General features: G+C 43.5%; 1 protein-coding gene across 2 annotated transcripts in view; it reads right to left on the bottom strand.

The window, feature by feature from the left end:
- Positions 1-18,497, bottom strand: part of slc12a1 (solute carrier family 12 member 1) — a 133,887-nt gene extending 115,390 nt beyond the window's left edge. Inside the window, exons 1-3 of one of the 2 annotated variants that reach the window (XM_043680183.1) lie at positions 17,931-18,497; positions 6,676-6,801; positions 2,959-3,034 (exon numbers count right to left, since the gene is read on the bottom strand). In XM_043680183.1, coding sequence (XP_043536118.1) covers positions 2,959-3,034; positions 6,676-6,801; positions 17,931-18,311 — 583 coding nt within the window. In that variant the 5' untranslated portion in view covers positions 18,312-18,497. The remainder of the gene's footprint in view (positions 1-2,958; positions 3,035-6,675; positions 6,802-17,930) is intronic. The other variant, XM_043680182.1, reaches the window with a different exon arrangement.
- Between the last annotated feature and the right edge of the window lie 1,508 nt (positions 18,498-20,005).

A 20,005-nucleotide genomic window follows, 5' to 3' on the forward strand; every position in this document is an offset into this window, starting at 1 on the left:
GGGTTCTTTACACAGAGAGTTGTGAGAGCATGGAATGCGTTGCCAGCAGCAGTTGTGGAAGCAAGGTCACTGGGGACATTTAAGAGACTGCTGGACATGCATATGGTCACAGAAATTTGAGGGTGCATACATGAGGATCAATGGTCAGCACAACATCGTGGGCTGAAGGGCCTGTTCTGTGCTGTACTGTTCTATGTTCTAGAACTGGTTCAAAAGGTAGAAGACGGAAGGTGGTGGTAAAAAGTTGCTTTTCAGACTGGAGACCTGTGACCAGTGCTGCGTCACAAGGATTGATGCTGGGTTCACTTTTTTGTTATGTAAATGGTTTTGATGTAAACAGAGGAAGTATAGTTAGTGAGTTTGCAGACAGCACCAAAATTGGAGGTGTAGTGGACAGAAAAGAAGGTTACCCCAGAGTACAACGGAATCTTGATTAGATGGGTCAATGGGCCGAGGAGTGACAGATGCAGTGTAATTTTGATAACTGCAAGGTGCTGCATTTTGGGAAGGCAAATCAGGGCAGCACTTATACATCTAATGGTAAGGTCCAGGGGAGTGCTGCTGAACAGAGACCTTGGAGTACAGGTTCATAGTTCCTTGAAAGTGGAGTCATAAGTAGATAGGATAGTGGTGTTTGTGTGCTTTCCTTTGCTGGTCAGAGAATTGAGTATAGGAGTTGGGAGGTCATGTTGCATCTGTACAGGTCATTGGTTGGAATATTGTGTGCAATTCTGGTCACCATCCTATCAGGAGGATGTTATGAAACTTGAATGGGTTCAGAAAAGATTTACAAGGAAGTTGCCAGGGTTGGATGGCTTGAGGTATAGGGAGAAGCTGAATAGGCTGGGGCAGATTTCCCTAGTGTGTCAGAGGCTGAGGGGTGACCTTATAGAGGATTATAAAATTAAGAGGTGCATAGATAGGGTAAATAGACAGTCTTTTCCCTCATCCAGAACTCGAGGGCATAGGTTTCAGGCAAGAAGGCAAAAATTTAAAAGGGATCTAAGGGGCAACTTTTTCACGCAGACTGTGGTGCGTGTATGGAATGAGCTGCCAGCGGAAGTGGAGATTGGTACACAATTACAACATTTAAAAGACATCTGTATGGATTTATGAATAGGGAGGATTGAGGGGATATGGGCCAAGTGCTGGCAAATGGGACTAGATTATTTTAAGATATTGGGTTGGCACGGATGAGTTGGACTGAAGGGTCTGTTTCCATGCTATACATCTCTATGACTCTAATCATCACTTAACTACTTGCTACATTAAACATGGCTGACCACACCATCCTCCAAAACCTCTCCACAGCTGATGGAACTGTTCTCTTATGATTTTTGTTCTTATTTTCTCATAGCCAGAATATATTTGCAACAGCTTTTCTTTTCAAGCCTTGGTCCGCACTCATTTCTCATCTACACATTGCTCCATTGTGACATTATCTGAAAGTAGTGTTAATACTGACATATCTTTGATTCTTCCATTGCTACTAAATGATGAGGCTCATCCAACATTTGTAGAAATTACCTCCAAATTAACAGATGATTGAAGCCATCCCAGTTCCAAAAGCAGTTCCCATGCAATATCCTGAGACAATGCTATTTTAGTATCGTACTTGAACGAGATATGAACTGACAATTTATGGGTCAGTACAAACATTGTTAAATCATCTGGTTTGACCTGTCTCAGATAATCTGCTCCTGAATTCTTAATTTATTCCTGAATTCTTCAAACTCTATTCCAATGCATTCCTAGCTGGACTCCCATATTCTACCCTCTGTAAACTTGAGGTCATCCAAATGTGCTACACATGGTTTAGAGAGAATGAAGGCACATTCATATCATCCCTGATGGTTGACTTCCATGGTTAAGTAATGTCTTGCTTCTGATTTCATGTTTTGAATCCTTCCCAGATAGGACTCCTCCAAAACTGTTCTCCCCAGTTTCACAACCCTTAGATCTGTACACCGCTAATTCCAGCCACTTCAGCTTCAGATTTTAATGAATCCATTGTTGGTGGTGTGCCTTCAGTTTCCAAGGATGAAAGCTCTGGAATTCTCCATTCACCTCTTTGCCACACTTCCTTGCTTGGTCATCTGGCCTGATAACTCCTAATAGGCTGACATCATGGCTTGCTTTACAATGCTCCTGTAAAGCACCTTAGGATTTTTTTTTGATGGGACGTAGTCATCACAGGCAAGGTCAACATTTGTTACTCATCCCTAAATGCCCCTGAACTGGTGAACTCAACTATCCTCTAAAATGGTCTCAGCAGCAAATCACATCTGGAAAGATCAGCAAATTTCAATCCCTACAGGATATTAGGGAAGCAAATTAATGGAATTGAATTGAATTGATTTTATTGTCGCATGTACCAAGGCACAGTGAAAAGCTTTATCTTGCGAACAATACAGGCAGCTCACAGAATTAAATAGCATAATAGCAGCAAAAATAAAAACACAGGTAACAGACTAATGCTAAGAGTGTGAGAGTCCGTTCAATATTCTAACAGTAGGACAGAAACTGTTTTGAAACCGACTGGTGCGTGTTCAGGCTTCTGTACCTTCCCTGATGTTAGAGGTTGTAGAAAAGCACTGCCAGGGTGGGATGGATCTTTGAGAATGCTGGCGGCCTTTCCTTACATCGGGCCTGGTAGGTGGATTCTATAGATGGGAGGTTGGCCTTTGATTGTCTGGGCTGAGTTTACCACTCTCTGTAACTGGGCTAGTTTTTGTTTCAATCCTAACTTTTGAAATTGAATTCAAATTTCAGTTTGTAATGGTAGGATTCACTCACATCCCTGGAGTTTCAGCCTGAGGGTCTGAATTATTCGTCTAGGGACAATACCACTATGCTACTACCTCCCATCATATGCTATGTTGATTACACTGCAGAAAGCCTTTTCCTATAATCTAAGATTATATAGCACCAAATACTATTACAAAAGATGCAACATACCTATTCCAGCTTGGCCAACTATCCATGAAAGCCGAATGAAAAGCATCACACCCCATATATTCAACATACATCGCACCTAGAATACAGATACATAATTAACTTCAAAGCTGAACTTTGGCTTACATAAACTTGGGAAGCAGCCTAGGAACATAGTAGGCAGATAAATTATAGCTGGATGTAGGTTTGCTCACTGAGCTGGAAGGTTCATTTTCAGACATTTCGTCACCATACTAGGCAACATCTTCAGTGAACTTCCGGAGAAAGCACTGCTGATGTTTCCTGCTTTCTATTTATATGTTTGGGTTTCCTTTGGTTGGTGAAACCATTGCCTCTGGTAATGTCATTTCCCGTTCTCTTTCTCAGGGGTTGGTAAATGGGATCCAAGTCAATGTGTTTGTTGATAGAGTTCCAGTTGGAATGTCATGCTTCTAGGAATTCGCATGCATGTCTGTTTGGCTTGTCTTGGGATGGACGGGTCATCCCAGTCGAAGTGGTGTCCTTCCTTATCTGTATGAACATCAACTAGCCACAAAACGACATGACCCTCTCTCACTAGTATCCTTACATACAGATAAGGAAGGATACCACTTCAACTGGGACAACACGTCCATCCAAGGACAAGCCAAACAGAGACATGTACGAGAATTCCTAGAAGCATGGCATTCCAACCAGAACTCTAACAAACACATTGACTTGGATTTCATTTACCAACCCCTGAGAAAGAACGGGAAGTGACATCACCACAGGAAATGACTTCACCAACCCAAAGAAACCCAAACATATAAATGGAAAGCAGGAAACACCAGTGCTTCGTCCATAGGCTCACTGAAGATGAAACTTCCCAAGTTTCACCTAGTATGGTGATGAAACGTCTAAACATGAACCTTCCAGCTCAGCGAGCAAACCTAGATCCAGAACCTCAACCTGAGTACAAATCTCCTCAAAGCCCGCTAACACCTATGGGCACAATATGCTAAAATTGGCCCAAAAATGGGAAACTAATGCCATCCAACATAGTGCCACCCGCGAACAGCTGTACAGACTGCACGAATGTCTAAGGAGCTCAGCGAGCAAACCTAGATCCAGAACCTCAACCTGAGCTACAAATCTCCTCAAAGCCCGCTAACACCTATGGGCACAATATGCTAAAACTGGCCCAAAAATGGGAAACTAATGCCATCCAACATAGTGCCACCCGCGAACAGCTGTACAGACTGCACGAATGTCTAAGGAAACAGGTACTATCTAAATGTCTTAAATGCAAACTTCCCCTTAACACCCCGCTAGCTAAATGTATAGCAGAGCAAAACAGCTACAGAATGCTTAGAGAAATGATTAATGATGCCCACAACAGACTAAATAAAACTGGGAAATTTCACACCAAAAATATTTACTCGCTCATGCCACAGACCATGAATGGTCAGACAGTACAACAAGCCATAGATATTAGACAGCAACAAAATAATGATAAAAACTCGACCCTGCAGAAAGAAACTAGACAAAAACTTACACAAAACAACAGTGACAACAGAAGTATGGATTTAAAAACTTCTGACCAACCCTTACCAGACACTGAAAAAGCCATCTTAGTAAGAGGTTTAAATTAGAATTTCCAGGATGGGGACAAGAAAGATTTCTTAGCAGCATTAGAAACACAAAGACAACCAACTCAGAAGAAACCCAGCAAACTATCAGACAGGTAGTTGCACCAACATTAAGCAGGAAAAAGGAAGGAAACAATACACAAGACTGGAAAGCACTAGAAACACTAAAAAAAGACATTATCCTACTTGCAGACAAAGGATGCTTGACAGTCACTTTAAATCAGACCCCATTGAAAATGTGAATGCACTACGTGCGGATACCAACACCTATCGACAAGTGGCAATAGACCCAACCCCACAACTAGAGAACCAAATCATAGCCCTACTCAAAACTTCAGAAATCTGGAGAAATAAGACCAACTTCCAAAAAGTGAAACCATTCTGATACAACAAACCACACTTCTACGGTTACCCAAAATTCACAAACCAGGAGCCCCCCCCTCAGACCCATACTCTTGTTACCTGGAACACCAACTTTTAACATTGGCCATGGAGCTACACCAAAGACTAAAACACTTAGACTCACGCCACTCCATCCACTCCACGCAAGAATTCCTGAAGACCAAAGGCACCAAGGTAGAAGAGGATGAAATAATGGTCTCCTTTGACGTAACAGCCCTGTTCACATCTATCTACATCAACCTGGCCAAGGAAACACTGACTACACCATTAGAAGACCCATTAGAACACCAAAGACCACCAATGTCATCAGCAAGGACAGTATCATCAAGCTAGTGGACCTATGCCTTACCACCCACTTCAAATTCAACAACAAAAACCTACCAACAGTCAACTGAACACCCATGGGATCTCAGATATCAGTTCTTAGCAGAGACACGAACAAACAGCTCTGTCAACCATCCAACCCAAACTTTGGGCCTGCTATGTGGATGACACCTTTGTCATCCCTAAACATATTTGAGGGAACCTTCAAGTCCATCAATCATACCCTCACTGGCATAAAGTTCACTAAAGACGACGAAAAAACAACACACTGCCATTCCTAGATGTCACAGTAGAGCGAACCACCAACAGGGAACTTCAAACCAGCTTATACATGAAAACAATAAATAGGGACCACATATTGAACTACAAAAGCAATCATCCCAACATTCATAAATGAAGATGCGTTAGAACATTTCAATGAGCCACCACACTGCAGCACAAAGGAACTACGCAGAGCAGAAGAAAATCACCTATACAGTGTATTCAAAAAGAATGGCTACCCAATGAACACAGTCCGCCAATTTCTCAGCAACATGAAATAAGCAGACAAAACAGATCCACAAACCCTAGCCACTCTCCCCTACATCAAAGACATTTCAAAAATGACTGCCAGACTACTCAGACCTCTTGGCATCATGGTAGCCCACAAACCCACTAGCGCACTAAAACAGCAGTTAATAAACTTGAAAGACCCTGTACAGACAGCAAGCAAAACTAATCTCATTTACAAAATACCAGGCAAGAATTTTAACACTACATTAGACAAACAGGCAGAAAACTAGCCACCAGGATACGTGAACATCAACTAGCCACAAAGCAACATGACCCACTCTCACCAGTATCCTTACTTACAGATAAGGAAGGATACCACTTCGACTGGGACAACACCTCCATCCTCAGACAAGCCAAATAGACACATGAGAATTCCTAGAAGCATGGCATTCCAACCAGAACTCTACCAACAAACACGTTGACCTAGATCCCATTTACCACCCTCTGAGAAAGAGAACAGGAAATTATGTCACTGCAGGAAACAACGTCACCCACCCAAGGAAACCCAAACATATAAATAGAAAGCAGGAAACACCAGCAGTGGTTTGTCCAGAGGCTCACTGAAGATGTTACCTAATATGGTGACGAAATGTCTGAAAATGAACGTTCTAGCTCAGTGAGTAAACCTACATCCAGAACCTTAACCTGAGCTGCAAATCTTCTCAAAACTCACGAGGATAAATTCTACGTTCATTCAAAAACATTTGAAAATCATCTCTTTCCATACAGTAGCCACTTTGGACTTCCACTTGCATTTACAACTTTGCCAAAAATACACCATTTAATAAAACAAAAGGAAATATTGCACGCCACAGATTCAGCAGCATTTCCTTACCAGCACTCCTTTGATCCATCCAAATCTGATTAATTCATCCTTGTTTTCAGAAGGCTTTCCTCCTGTATCAACTGCACCATCACCATTAGCAACACCATCCACAGCACCAGGAACAGGTAAAATATCCTAAAATAAAAATCAATCAAGTATTTAAGTAAATATTTAATTCCATCAAAAATATGCCAAGATGACAGCTATGATCCCTTCTTGAAAGAGTACTAATACATGCAATGTATTCAGTATTTCAACTTGAAAAGTTTATTTTAAAAGAAATTGAATTACGCTACTATTCCCTGTACATTCATTTTATTTAAATGTCTTGAAAGTAATAATGGCCAAATGCATCACCCTAATTACTCAGACAGAATAAGATACTTGTTCAATAGATAAAGTGTGCAGAGACAAACAAAATTTTGGATGGGGGAGGGGGGTAAAAGAGAGGGAGGTGGAGGAGACAGCCAGGCAAGACAGCGAGAGATCATGCACAAGAGAGAATGCACGAGTACATGAGAGACACAAAGAAATAAGTCAGCCCAGAATCACAATCCCTGGAAAGAATAAGCGAACTCAGGGCTAACCTTAAAGTTCCCAGCAAACTCCAATCTCTTCCTATTACTCCACCAATCTCCCGGGCAAATTTAAAAGGCTGAACCAGTGTGTGCAACCTTCGGATCACATCTGACTGAGATCAGCTTCCAACAATTATCCACACTATCACAAATACTATACACAAAACATTTTATTAACCAGCACATTTGGGACCAGGAGTGTGCCAGTTAATCAAATATTCTGGTTGATCAACAGGTCCATATAATCAATGTAAAAACAGACTGAATAATAATGTAATGCAGAAAGTATACACATACTTTATTTGCAAAATAAAGTACAAATAATAATGCAACTTTGCCTGAAATAAAACTTACTGGTGGACAGTCTCTCAATTCCACCCTTAACTGACTACTCGGACATCGCAAAGATCATGATAATACTGTAAATTTCCAGTATTTGAGGTATATAATTTTTTTTCCAGTTTATCAAGATTGCTAGCACATACGGTCACACTTAAAAGAAAGGTTGCTATATTTCAAACTCTAACTTCATTCAACTCCATTAAGGTGTCAAATTACCTGCAACTGAAACCCTCATTGATGCCTTTACTACATCCAGACTGGACTATTTCAACACACTCCCCTGGTGAACTTCCCATATTTCACCTTCCAGATTCTTAAAAACTTGTCCAAACACCCCTGGCCATATGCTTACACCAAATCTTATGTTCAGATTGCTTGAGATTACGGAAATACATGGGTCTGACTGAAGCAATATGGCAATTATAAACTTATCATCCATGCTTTCAAACCACTTATTGCTAATCTCTTCCAAAACAACAGCCCTGCAATTCTAGCTGAATGCACCATTCTCCATTTTAATTTGCTCCATCACTGATGGCCAAGTTTTCAGCTGGTTAGGTCAAAATTTCAACTTCTCAACTACACCTTTTTCCTCAGAGGCTCTGCTTAAAACCTCCCTTTCCATTCAAGCCTTTGCTCATCCGTTCCAATATTGCTCAGATTCCTCAATTTCAACTTTGTTGGGAGCCTTCCTGTAGTGCAACATATTATATTGTTGATACCATTTAAGAGCAAGTTTCCTTGATCAAATATTTGACATTTAAAATTGAAGTTTAGTCTTAATCTGGAAAACAAGCTCTGAAAGCAACCACAATATTAGTTTACTGAAGGAACTTCCTAGGACTCTGCCTAAAGCAAGTATCTTCAGCCAGCTTCAATTTACAAAAGATACGAAACTAGAAAGTGTTTAAGAGAAATAAATTAGGAAATTGCAGACCCACCAGGACAGACTTTATAGAACGGAATGGTCTTTATTATCACATGCACATGAATAAGTACAGTGAAAAGTGTGCAATGTCTCTTCTAGGCACCACCTTAGGTACAGATACTTGTAAGTGTTGTACCAGAATTGAAATAGCAAGGAAGAAGACTAGCATGGGAATACAATGTTTAAGAAGTCCAAAATGAGAATAAAAAGTATCTTTATAGACCTCATGTTATAGGCATTTTCCACAGAATCCTTGCCCATCTGGCTTCAGAACATAAGGCTATGCTGACTCTGTCCAGGATTCGTCCCTCTGGCCGACCTGTGCTCGCACTGCTCCCGCCCTGGCTGCGAGTTGCAGCCTGGACTCAGCACTGCTCCCACTCCAGCCATGACTTCCGGTGCTCATTCTGCTCCTGGGTCTGAGCCCACGCTTGATCTACACCCGTTCTTGGCTGCGACTTACCTCCAGGACTCTACATGCGCTTGCTTTGCTCCCGCTTTGACGGAGACTTGCCTCCCAGGTCAGCCTTGGTCTGCTCTTGCTCAGAGATTCGGCCATGACTCATCCCACGTTGACCCTCTGTTTCATCTTCTGCACAGAGGGTCTTGAACGTGCTTCTCCATTCCCTCCAGCTAGGGTACTTGTAAAATTTAAAAGTTGGGGGTGGGGAAGAAAAACTGCAGCAAGAGGAAAAAGAAGAAAATAAGGAAAAAGGAACTGGCGAGCAGAGGAGCTCCAGCAGGAGCGTCTTACTCCCCCGCCATCTTAACCAGAGGTCTATCTTTTTAGATAATCTGTTCATAGGATGTGGGTACTCAGTTTACATTCTGAACTACTCTTGAGGATGTGGTAAAGAAACACTGCAGCTTGTGACGTAGGGACGTCCATATTATTGTTAGAGAAGGCCATCCAGGACTTTGATCCATTTCCTCAAGGTTGGGATGGTATGTGGCTTTGATGGGAAATTTACTGGAATCTGCAGAGTGACACAGCAATTTGATAAACATGAACTGATCAATATGAAACAAAAACAGAAATTGCTGGAAAAGCTCAGCAGGTCTGGCAGCATTTGTGAAGAGAAATGACAATCAGCATTTCAGTTCTGGCGACCCTTAACTGATTGATATGGGTTAGTATAGTGCAACATCACAGTCATTCAAAAGTAAATCAACAGTCCAATGAGAATGCATTAATAGGTGGCAATCTATTAGCTTAGGTAGTGTTGTGGTAGGAACTAGGGGGCAATAACTTGGGATAAGAGATTGTGATTTTAAAAAAGCAGATCCCATTTCTGTAGTGTAGTGGTGATCATGTTTGCTTTACATGCAAAAGGAAGCTGGTTTGAAACAGCATGCCTGCCTTATAAAGGAGTCTTGTGGCCCAATGGCAGTAGATCCCTGACCAGGAGGCCTGGATTCAAGTCTCATCTGTTCCAGAGATATGTAATGTTATCTGAACAGGTGGATTAGAAAAATCCATTCATTAAAAAACAGACCCCTCCAACTCAGTTTTGCTTTAGTCCCTTCTCACTGTCCTTATCCCCAACCATCTTTATGATTGGCATTACTCATAACACACTTTGTTTGTAAATATTCAACTGGTTATACAGGTGATTTTAATTGATGGTGGATAGTAGTTTATTAAAAAGTTTTTAAAATGTCACCGTGATTTCAGTGATGGGAAGGTCACTCAATTCCTTGAGGTAACCCCTCTGGGTTGTCAATTTTAAAAAAGCAGACTCCCCCTCCACTTTGATTAAAGCCCCTTCTTCCTCCATGTACCACCCTTATCCCCCAACTTCACTTTTGATGTTTTACATTGCCCATAATGAGCTTTGCTTGGAAATATGTAATTAGTAACAGGTGTTTCGTGGTGGGGAAAATATATATTTTCAAAAAGCAAAAATGGGCATGGTAGTTTAGTGGTGGGAACGTTACTCAATTGTGGCTAATAGCACCTCTGGGTGTGTAACAAAAAGACAGTGACTCGGTGGTGACAAAAAGAACACTTCCAGATATTAGAAAAGGTAAAGCAGACCCTTAGAGGGCCTGTGTGAAGTGGTAGTGCCCATACCTGAGCCAGGAGACCTGGGTTCAAGGCCAATCCGTTGGAGAGGTGTGTAATGTCACCTCTAACAGGTTGATTAGAAAATACAAAGCAGATCCCTACAAGTCCAGGCAGACAGCTGTGGAGAAAGAGTCCTAGCAGCCGATTGCCTGCCCCCCTTCTGCAGTTATGTTCATATCTAAGTGCCACTGGACAGGAAGAACACTGATCCATCAAAACCCTCCATGCCTTTAGAGGGGTGGGCACTGCAAGGGATACATTACGGTATTTTGCCATCCAGGTCCATTTTGATTTAGCCCCTTCACACTCTCGCTCCCTCCCCCCTGTGATTTAGTCGCTTTCTGCTCTCCATACTCCTTAATTATTGATGTTTTGTACTGCACACACTGGTGATTTACTAGGGGTGATTAATGTTAAAACAAAAGTCACAATGATTTGGAGGGAGGAAAGCTGTTTGGGTATGTGAGATAACACTACCAGATATACAAGAAACAATAATACAGACCATCCTCACACAAAGGTTTGTGGTACAGTAGTAGTCTCCTTAATTCTACTCCAGAGGTGCATTAGGACATATCTGAACAGGTGATTAGGTGAAAATGAAAAAAACAGACCTGTGTCATACAGTTGTGGCTAAGTGTTGGGATACTGCATTAATTGTGGTCTCCCTGCTTTCAGAAGGATGTTATGAAGCTTGAAAGGGTTCAGAAAAGATTTACAAGGATGTTTCCAGGATTGGACGGTTTGCGCTATAGGGGGAGGCTGAATAGACTGCGGCGATTTTCCAAGTGTCAGAGGATGAAGGGTGATCTTAGATATGGTTATAAAGGGGCATGGATACAACAAAAAGACAAGGTCTTTTCTCCAGGGTGAGGGGAATCCAAAACTAGAAACTGCATAGGCTTACGGTGAGGGGGGGGAAAAGATTTAAAAGGGACCAAATGGGCAACTCTTTCATAAGAGGGTGGAGAGAGTATGGTATAAGCTGTCAGAGGAAATGGTGGAGGCGGACACAATTACATCATTTAAAAGGCAACTGGATTGGTACAGCTGCATAAGACTTTGTTTCGGCCACATTTGGAATACTGTGTACAGTTCTGGTCCCCACATTACCAAAAGGATGTGGAGGCTTTGGAGAGGGTGCAGAGGGGGTTCACCAGGAGGTATGGAGGGCACGAGCTAAGAAGAGAGATTGAGTAGATTAGGATTATTTTGACTGGAAAAAAAGAGGTTGAGGAGGGGGGACAAGGCCTACAAAATAATGAGAGGTGTAGACAGGGTGGATAGCAAGAACCTTTTTCCCCCAGGAGTAGAGGACTCAATTACTAGGGGTCAAGATTTCAAAGTGAGAGGGGAAATGTTTAGGGGAGATATGCAAGGAAAGTTCTTCACGCAGAGGGTAGTGGCTGCCTGGAACACACTGCTAGCAGTAGTGGTAGAGGCAGGTACCATAGCATCATTTAAGATGTATTTACACAGATACATGAAGGGGCAGGGAGCAAAGGGATACAGGCAGCAGGTTTAGATAGAGAATCTAGATCGGTGCAGGTCTGGAGGGCCGAAGAGCCTGTTCCTGTGCTGTAATGTTCTTTGTAAATGAATAGTAAGGATTTTGGACCAAATGCTGGCAAATGGGAAGTGATTTATTTAAGATATCTGGTCAGCATAGTGGTTGTTACCTTACATCTAGGCCAGGAGACCTTGGTTCAAGACCCCCGTAACAACATTTTGGAACATGTGGAGTAGAAAACAGAAAATAGACCCACACCCACTCCAATTCCATTGGATTTAGCCCCTTAACTCACTTTTGATAGCTTGTATTGCCCATAATGGGCTTTGCATTTAAGTATCCAATTGGCTGCCCAGTATTTTGCTGGTGGTGATTAACAGTGAAACATCAGTGATTTGGGGTGGGAAAGCTTCCAATGACTTCTGTCCCCGAGCCCCCCTTCCTTTAGGTTGAGAAGTAAGGATCAGACAGGGCTCTAGAGGGTTATGCGGTAGTCAGGAAGGAGCTGAAGAATGGACTTAGGGGAACTAGAAGGGGACATGAAAAAGCCTTGGCCGGTCACGCAGAGGGTAGTGGGTGCCTGGAACACACTGCTAGCAGTAGTGGTAGAGGCAGGTACCATAGCATCATTTAAGATGTATCTACACAGATACATGAAGGGGCAGGGAGCAAAGGGATACAGTTCCTCAGAAAATAGGCAGCAGGTTTAGATAGAGAATCTAGATCGGTGCAGGTCTGGAGGGCCGAAGAGCCTGTTCCTGTGCTGTAATGTTCTTTGTAAATGAATAGTAAGGATTTTGGACCAAATGCTGGCAAATGGGAAGCGATTTATTTAAGATATCTGGTCAGCATAGTGGTTGTTACCTTACATCTAGGCCAGGAGACCTGGGTTCAAGACCCCCGTAACAACATTTTGGAACATGTTGAGTAGAAAACAGAAAATAGACCCACACCCATTCCAATTCCATTGGATTTAGCCCCTTAACTCACTTTTGATAGCTTGTATTGCCCATAATGGGCTTTGCATTTAAGTATCCAATTGGCTGCCCAGTATTTTGCTGGTGGTGATTAACAATGAAACATCATAGTGATTTGGGTGGGAAAGCTTCCAATGACTTCTGTCCCCGAGCCCCCCTTCCTTTAGGTTGAGAAGTAAGGATCAGACAGGGCTCTAGAGGGTTATGCGGTAGTCAGGAAGGAGCTGAAGAATGGACTTAGGGGAACTAGAAGGGGACATGAAAAAGCCTTGGCCGGTCAGATTAAGGAAATCTCCAAGGCTTTCTACACTTGTGTGAGGAACAAGAGGATGGCCAGTGTGAGGACAGGGCCAATCAGGGACAGTGGAGGGAACCTGTACCTGGAGTCAGAGGTGGTAGGGGAGATTCTTAATGAAACTTTGCTTCAGTTTTCATTACTGCGAGGGACCCTCTCATTTCTGAAGACAGCATGAAACAGTCTGATATGCTCAAATATGTTGATGTTAAGGAGGAGAATGTGCTGGAAGTTTTGAAAAACATGTGATAGACAAATCCCCTGGGCTAGACGGGATATACCCAAGATTATTGTGGGAAGCAAGGGATGTGTTTGTGCAGCCTTTGGTGATCATCTTTGCATCCTCGCTGTCAACTGGAGTACTGCCAGGTGATTGAAGGGTGGCAAACATTATTCCCTTGTTCAAGGAAATAGGGATAACCCTGGGAATTATAGACTAGTCAGTCTTACATCAGGAACAGGCAAATTATTGGAGACGATTATGAGAGACAGGATTTATGATTATTTGGAAAACCATACTTTGATTAGAGATAGTCAGCATGACTTTGAGGGGCAGCTCAAGCCTCACAAGCCTTACTGAATTATTTGAGGATGTGACAAAACACTGATGAAGGTAGAGCAGTGGATCTGGTGTATATGGATTTTAGCAAGACGTTATAAGCTCCTCCGTAGTTGCCTCATTCAGAAAGTAAGGAGACAATGGGATACAGGGAAATTTGGCTGTCTGGACATAGAACTGGCTAGCCCATAGAAGACAGAGGGAGGTAGCAGATGGAAAATATTCATCCTGGACCTCAGTGACCAATGGCGTACGGCAGGGATCTGTCTGGGATCTCTGCTCTTTGTGATTTTTATAAATGACTTGGATGTGGAAGTGGAAGGGCGGGTTAGTATGTTTACCGATGATACGAAGGTTAGTGGAGTTGTGAATAGGGTGGACAACTGTTGTAGATTCAACAGGACATTGACAGGATGCAGATCTGGGCTGAGAAGTGGCAAATGGAGTACAAACTGGAAAAATGTGAAGCGATTCATTTTGGAAGGTCGAATTTGCATGAGGAATACAGCATTAGAGGCAGGATTCTACAGGAACAGAGGGATCCTGTGGTCCATGTACATAGATTCCTCAAAGCTATCACCCAAGTTGATAGGGTTGTTAAGGCATATGGTGTGTTGACTTTCATTAGCAGGGGGGTTGAGTTTAAGAGCTGTGAGGATATGCTGCAGATCCATAAAGCCCGGGAAATACTTTCAGTTCTGGTCACCTAATTATCAGAAGGAGATGGAAGCTTTAGTGAGGGTGCCAAAATTTACCAGGATGCTGCCTGGACTGGAAGGTATGTCTTAAGAAAGGTTGAGGGAGCTAGGGATTTTCTCATTAGAGTGATGATACGTGACTTGATACAGGTGTACAAGATGATGAGACAGATTGAGTGGATAACCAGAGACTTTTACCCAGAATGGAAATGGCTACCAAGAGGGGGCATCATTTTCAGGTGATTAGAGGAAGGTTTTGGGGAGATGTCAAAGGTAGGTTCTTTACACTGTGGTAGGTGCATCAAATGCACTGCCAACAATCATAGTAGAGTCAGATACATTAGGGACATTTAAGCAACTCTTGGATAGGCACATGGATAATAGTAAAATTTAGGTATGTAGGTTAGCTTGACATTAGTAGGATAAAAGATCGGCACAATATTGAGGACCGAAGATCCTGTACTGTTCCATGTTCTATGTTGCTAATTCACTTGACACAATATACCTTGGGAATCTCCTCCATTGAAAAATCAATATAGAACTGGAAAAAGTTACCAACCTCAGTGTTGAGTTAAGTCAGCAAAGCCAACTCAACTTCAACAAACTTGTATTAGAGTTTAACATCAATTCCAGCGATGCTAATTGCAGGGGGAGGGGGGTGGTCCTATTTCATGCAGAGTCAACGGCAGAGCTACATTCCACAAAGATTGCTACTTCAACCCTGCCATCTGTCAAGGTATGATTTTTTTTTCTTTAAGGAAAATCATCGCTCACTCCATATTGAAGTTCTATTCAATCAACAATAAAGTTATCATGGCGGTGTTCAAAGAAATCCACAAATATTTAATGGATAAGAAGCCAGATTTAGATTCTGGGGAACATGGCAAAGGAGATTGATGAAATCAACAAATTCCAAAAGCAGGCAGCAAAGTATGCAAGAGAAATATCGTCACAGAAAGACGAAAGATCCAATCAATTCCTTTATTAGGATTAATTAATGATGCCAAATGGCATGTGCCATTGAAAGTTGGCAGAATAAGTGTAGAGTTTTCCATATTACTTAGTATCATAATTGAAAGAACAAACCCAATTGCTGAAGGGTCCCAGCAGAACACTTATAGAAAGATAAGGGAATTATAAATCAAAGCTATTATACCATGTCTCCAAACACACATGTATAGCTAGAGACCACTAATAAGGCATTCCAGCTCAGGAAGACCTTAAAACTTATCTACTTCTGAAATAAATCTAAAATGCAAGGATACTCTAACTACTCTAGCTTCTGAGGTTGGGTCACTGGACCCAAAACATTAACACTGATTTCTCTTCAGATGCTGCCAGACCTGCTATCAGTAATTTCTGTTTTTGTCTGATTCCCAGCATTTGCAGTTATTTCTGTTTTTATTTCTGTTTTTATCCTCTGATAGGATTTCCATTCCAATCTTTTTCCTCGTCCACCATAATTAATTTCACTGCTGCTCCCAGTGTTTGACAAGGCATTTGCTAAACCTCATTTCCACAGCTACATGACGTTCCTCAGTAAATGCCTCCAGCTGAGAGACACTCCACGTGGATTTCAACTCAAGTTTCACCCTTCATGTTTTGAATTTACCCTAGATCATATACATCACTAATGTTTAACATTCCACACAGGTGGCTCTCACCGCATCCCGAGATGTGCACTGAGTGCCATGTGTCGTTATATGCACACACTACCTCTCTCCAACTGCACTAACTCACGCTGCTCAGAGCTGTACTGCTTCCCAATTCCACTTCATTTGACGTACTAACAAGAAACTTTTCTCTTATCCTTTCAGGCATCAAGGCAAACAAGATGCAACAACTCATACCACTGCCCTCGTGAATCTTCCTCCCCTCTGACTCCATGCACCCCTCCTAACCCTTTGTCATGTATTCACTATCCCTATTGATCTTCCACTCTCCAATGCTGAAGATTTTATATTCAGCAAAGGTGAATGTTATCCCTGCGCTCCCACCTTACTGAATTTCAGGCACGACATGACATTGAACACTCCTTCCATTGCCTTTGGAGAAGAGAAAAAACAAATGGACAGTCCTCTCCCCATTCCCAACTCCTTCACCCACCTCCAACAATCGACCTTCACTTGGAATCCTTCCTCTGGCCTTTTATATGCACTCAACCAGTTCATTCAAAACAGTTGACATGATACTGGTCACTTCAATTTCTCTGCCCTAGTCATTCATGCCAACCTGTCCATTTTGTGCTCTCAGATCCAGCCCTGACTTTGTCCTTAAGGCTGCTAATTAGTATGGCATTGTCACCTGGCAGAATGGTCTCTCCATGGAAGAGGATGTGTATCAGCTCTCCAATAACCCTTCCTATCTCCTCTGGACCATGACCCCACCATGCAACATCAGGCCATTGTGTTCACTATGGTCACCTGCCTCATTTCATCTGATGATCTCCTTCCCCACTTCCCACCCCCAACAATAAAAGGCAAGTTAAATGTTTGTTAATATTGGTAAAAGATCAGAACACTTTGTTGGAGCTCTGCTTCAAAACAGTACCATGGGCTCTTTAGATTAGATTAGATTACGTTACAGTGTGGAAACAGGCCCTTCGGCCCAACAAGTCCACACCGACCTGCCGAAGCGTAACCCACCCATACCCCTACATTTACCCCTTACCTAACACCACGGACAATTTAGCATGGCCAATTCACCTGACCTGCATATCTTTGGACTGTGGGAGAAAACCGGAGCACCCGGAGGAAACCCACGCTGACACAGGAGAACGTGCAAACTCCACACAGTCAGTCGCCTGAGGCAGGAATTGAACCTGGGTCTCTGGCGCTGTGAGGCAACAGTGCTAACCACTGTGCCACCATCTCCGCTTGAGGGGTTTTGGCTTAATGAAATATCTGAAAGACGGCATCACTGCCAGCACAGCACTGGGAATCTAGAATTATCTGGAATAGGGTGCGAAAACAGAAACAAAGATTCGTCACTCAAGAGGCTAGAGTGAGCCAGAACCCAAAGCAACATGCCACCAGACGACAGCGTGAGGCTCCAAGGTCAAACGGTAGAAACAGCATCCCCCTTCGAGGCAGCATCCCATTATCCTGGAGGCAAATACTCAGCTAAAAGTGTGTTGCTGGAAAAGCGCAGGTCAGGCAGCATCCAGGGAGCAGGAGGATCGACGTTTCGGGCATGAGCCCTTCTTCAGGAACCTGCTGCACTTTTCCAGCAACACATTCTCCAGCTCTGACCTCCAGCATCTGCAGCCCTCCCTTTCTCCACCGGTGCAAAGGTACAACCTGCCCTCACCCTCTTGAGGTCTTCATGAAGGTCTGCTAGGCTGGGTCTGTTGACCTTGACGCCACTGAGGCTGCCGGTGTTGCGGTAGAAGTCGATTCTGGGCACCCTGTCCACGGTGTTGTGGCCAAAGGTCTTCAGGTAGGAGCTGCTGAAGCTGTCGGACGAGTGGCAGAGGCCGTCGGCCCGGAGGGAATCGCCCCGGTTCTGCAGCGTCGCCTCGAAGCGTTGGAACTGGCCGACGCCATCCTCGCCCCCCGCCGGCGGAGGCGGCTCGTACTCGGGCGGTTCATCCACCAGCCTCACGTGGAAGCGGTTACAGGGGGCCCCGGCCCCGGCCCCGGCCCCGGCCCCGGCCTCGCCGCCGAAGCTCAGGCTGAAGTCTCTATCCATCGTCTCCTTTCCCCAGCACCAGGGCCCGGACGCTGCAAGATGGCGCGGGAGCCCGGCGTCGCCCTTGGCAACCGCCCTCAGTCCGTCCCACGGCCGGAGAGAGCTTTCCGGACCAGCCCACCACCACCCAGCTCCACTCTCCCTCGGTGACAGTGTGATTACCACTGCCCGTTATAACACTCCCGTCCCCCCCTCCCTCACAAACACGGCCGCCCCCGCCCACTCTGCACCGCCGCCAACGGGCAATCAGCCGCACGCGCCCCTTCCCGCTTCTTTTATAGGACCGGCCCACGACTGCGCATGCGCGTCTCTCTGCGACATCTTATTGGCTGAGCACTTTGCGCAGCCGCAGAATGTGTTTCCCTATCCATTCCCATTGCCTGTGTGTTCATGTGCTATACTTGGAACCCTTACATTTGCACCCATTACATTGCCATGAACAATACATTTCCAAAATGCTCTGATCTGCTCATCAAAACTGTATCGTGACAAGTAACTTTCCTTATGTCATGCTACCTCTAAACTATTCTCCATTCTGAACTCTTGATACCAACAGAATGAAATTTTGAGTAGCTACTACATACATACTACTTACAGTGTGGAATCAGGCCCTTCGGCCCAACAAGTCCACACCGACCCTCCGAAGAGCAACCCACCCAGACCCATTCCCCTACATTTACCCCTTCACCTAACCTGCATATTTTTTGACTGTGGGAGGAAAACGTAGCAAACACACGGGGAGAATGTGCAAACTCCACACAGACAGTTGCCTGAGGTAGGAATTGAACCTGGGTCTCTGGGGCAGCAGTGCTGCCCACCGTGCCACCCACTACGTGGACATCATAAGGCATGGTCGGAGCCCATTCAGCTCATACTGTCTGTGCAGGCGTTTTGGAAGTCATGCCCCCTCCCAATTCCCATTCACCTTCCTCATCGCCTTGTGAACATTTCATTTTAATGGTTTTTTTTTCTTTTTGGAGTTACGTCTACTTTCACCGCTCTTTGAGCATTGCAAATCATAATGATTAAACAGTGCGTTGAGTAAGTTCAGCTCTACAAGAGTATCAATCCTTTTCGAAAGTCCTTTAGAAATAATAGTTAATTATCTCTTTCCTACCACAAATGACGTTTGATTGTAATTCTAAAATCCCCAATTTCAAGGTGATTTCATACCTTCTTGATATATCTAGCCATTCTTGACTAGTAAAGTGGACCATCATTAAACTCAAGGGATCAAACAGAAAATACCTTCCCCATTTCATCTTGTCTTTGTGCACGTGGTAGATTAAAATTCCAGGTTTGGTTTACTTTCCGACGAGGATCTATGTTTAATTCATTTCTAACTGCAGGCGTTTGTACACATTCCTACATTCACTTATATGACTTTCGCTACAATTGATCCGATGTTTTAAAATTAACATCCATTTTATTTGACAACATTAATGCAGCTTGATCATCTTTAGGCAGAAGTTTTTCTTACGTTAAAGCGTACAATAAACTGTGGTTGTGCTGAAAGAACTAGCGCGCTCCCCGGGATTATTCAGCGACACGGGTTTGTGGTAATCCTGGGAAGAATAACTCTGACTTTCGACTAAGAGCAAAATGTTAGCTTGCGTGATCCAGCCATAAAGTATTGGCTCATCCCAGTGCAAAGACCCGTGAGATCTAGAAAAATAACTTTCCTGTTCAGTTAA

This window comes from Chiloscyllium plagiosum, chromosome 40 (genome assembly GCF_004010195.1).
Source record: "Chiloscyllium plagiosum isolate BGI_BamShark_2017 chromosome 40, ASM401019v2, whole genome shotgun sequence".
NCBI lineage: Eukaryota > Metazoa > Chordata > Chondrichthyes > Orectolobiformes > Hemiscylliidae > Chiloscyllium > Chiloscyllium plagiosum.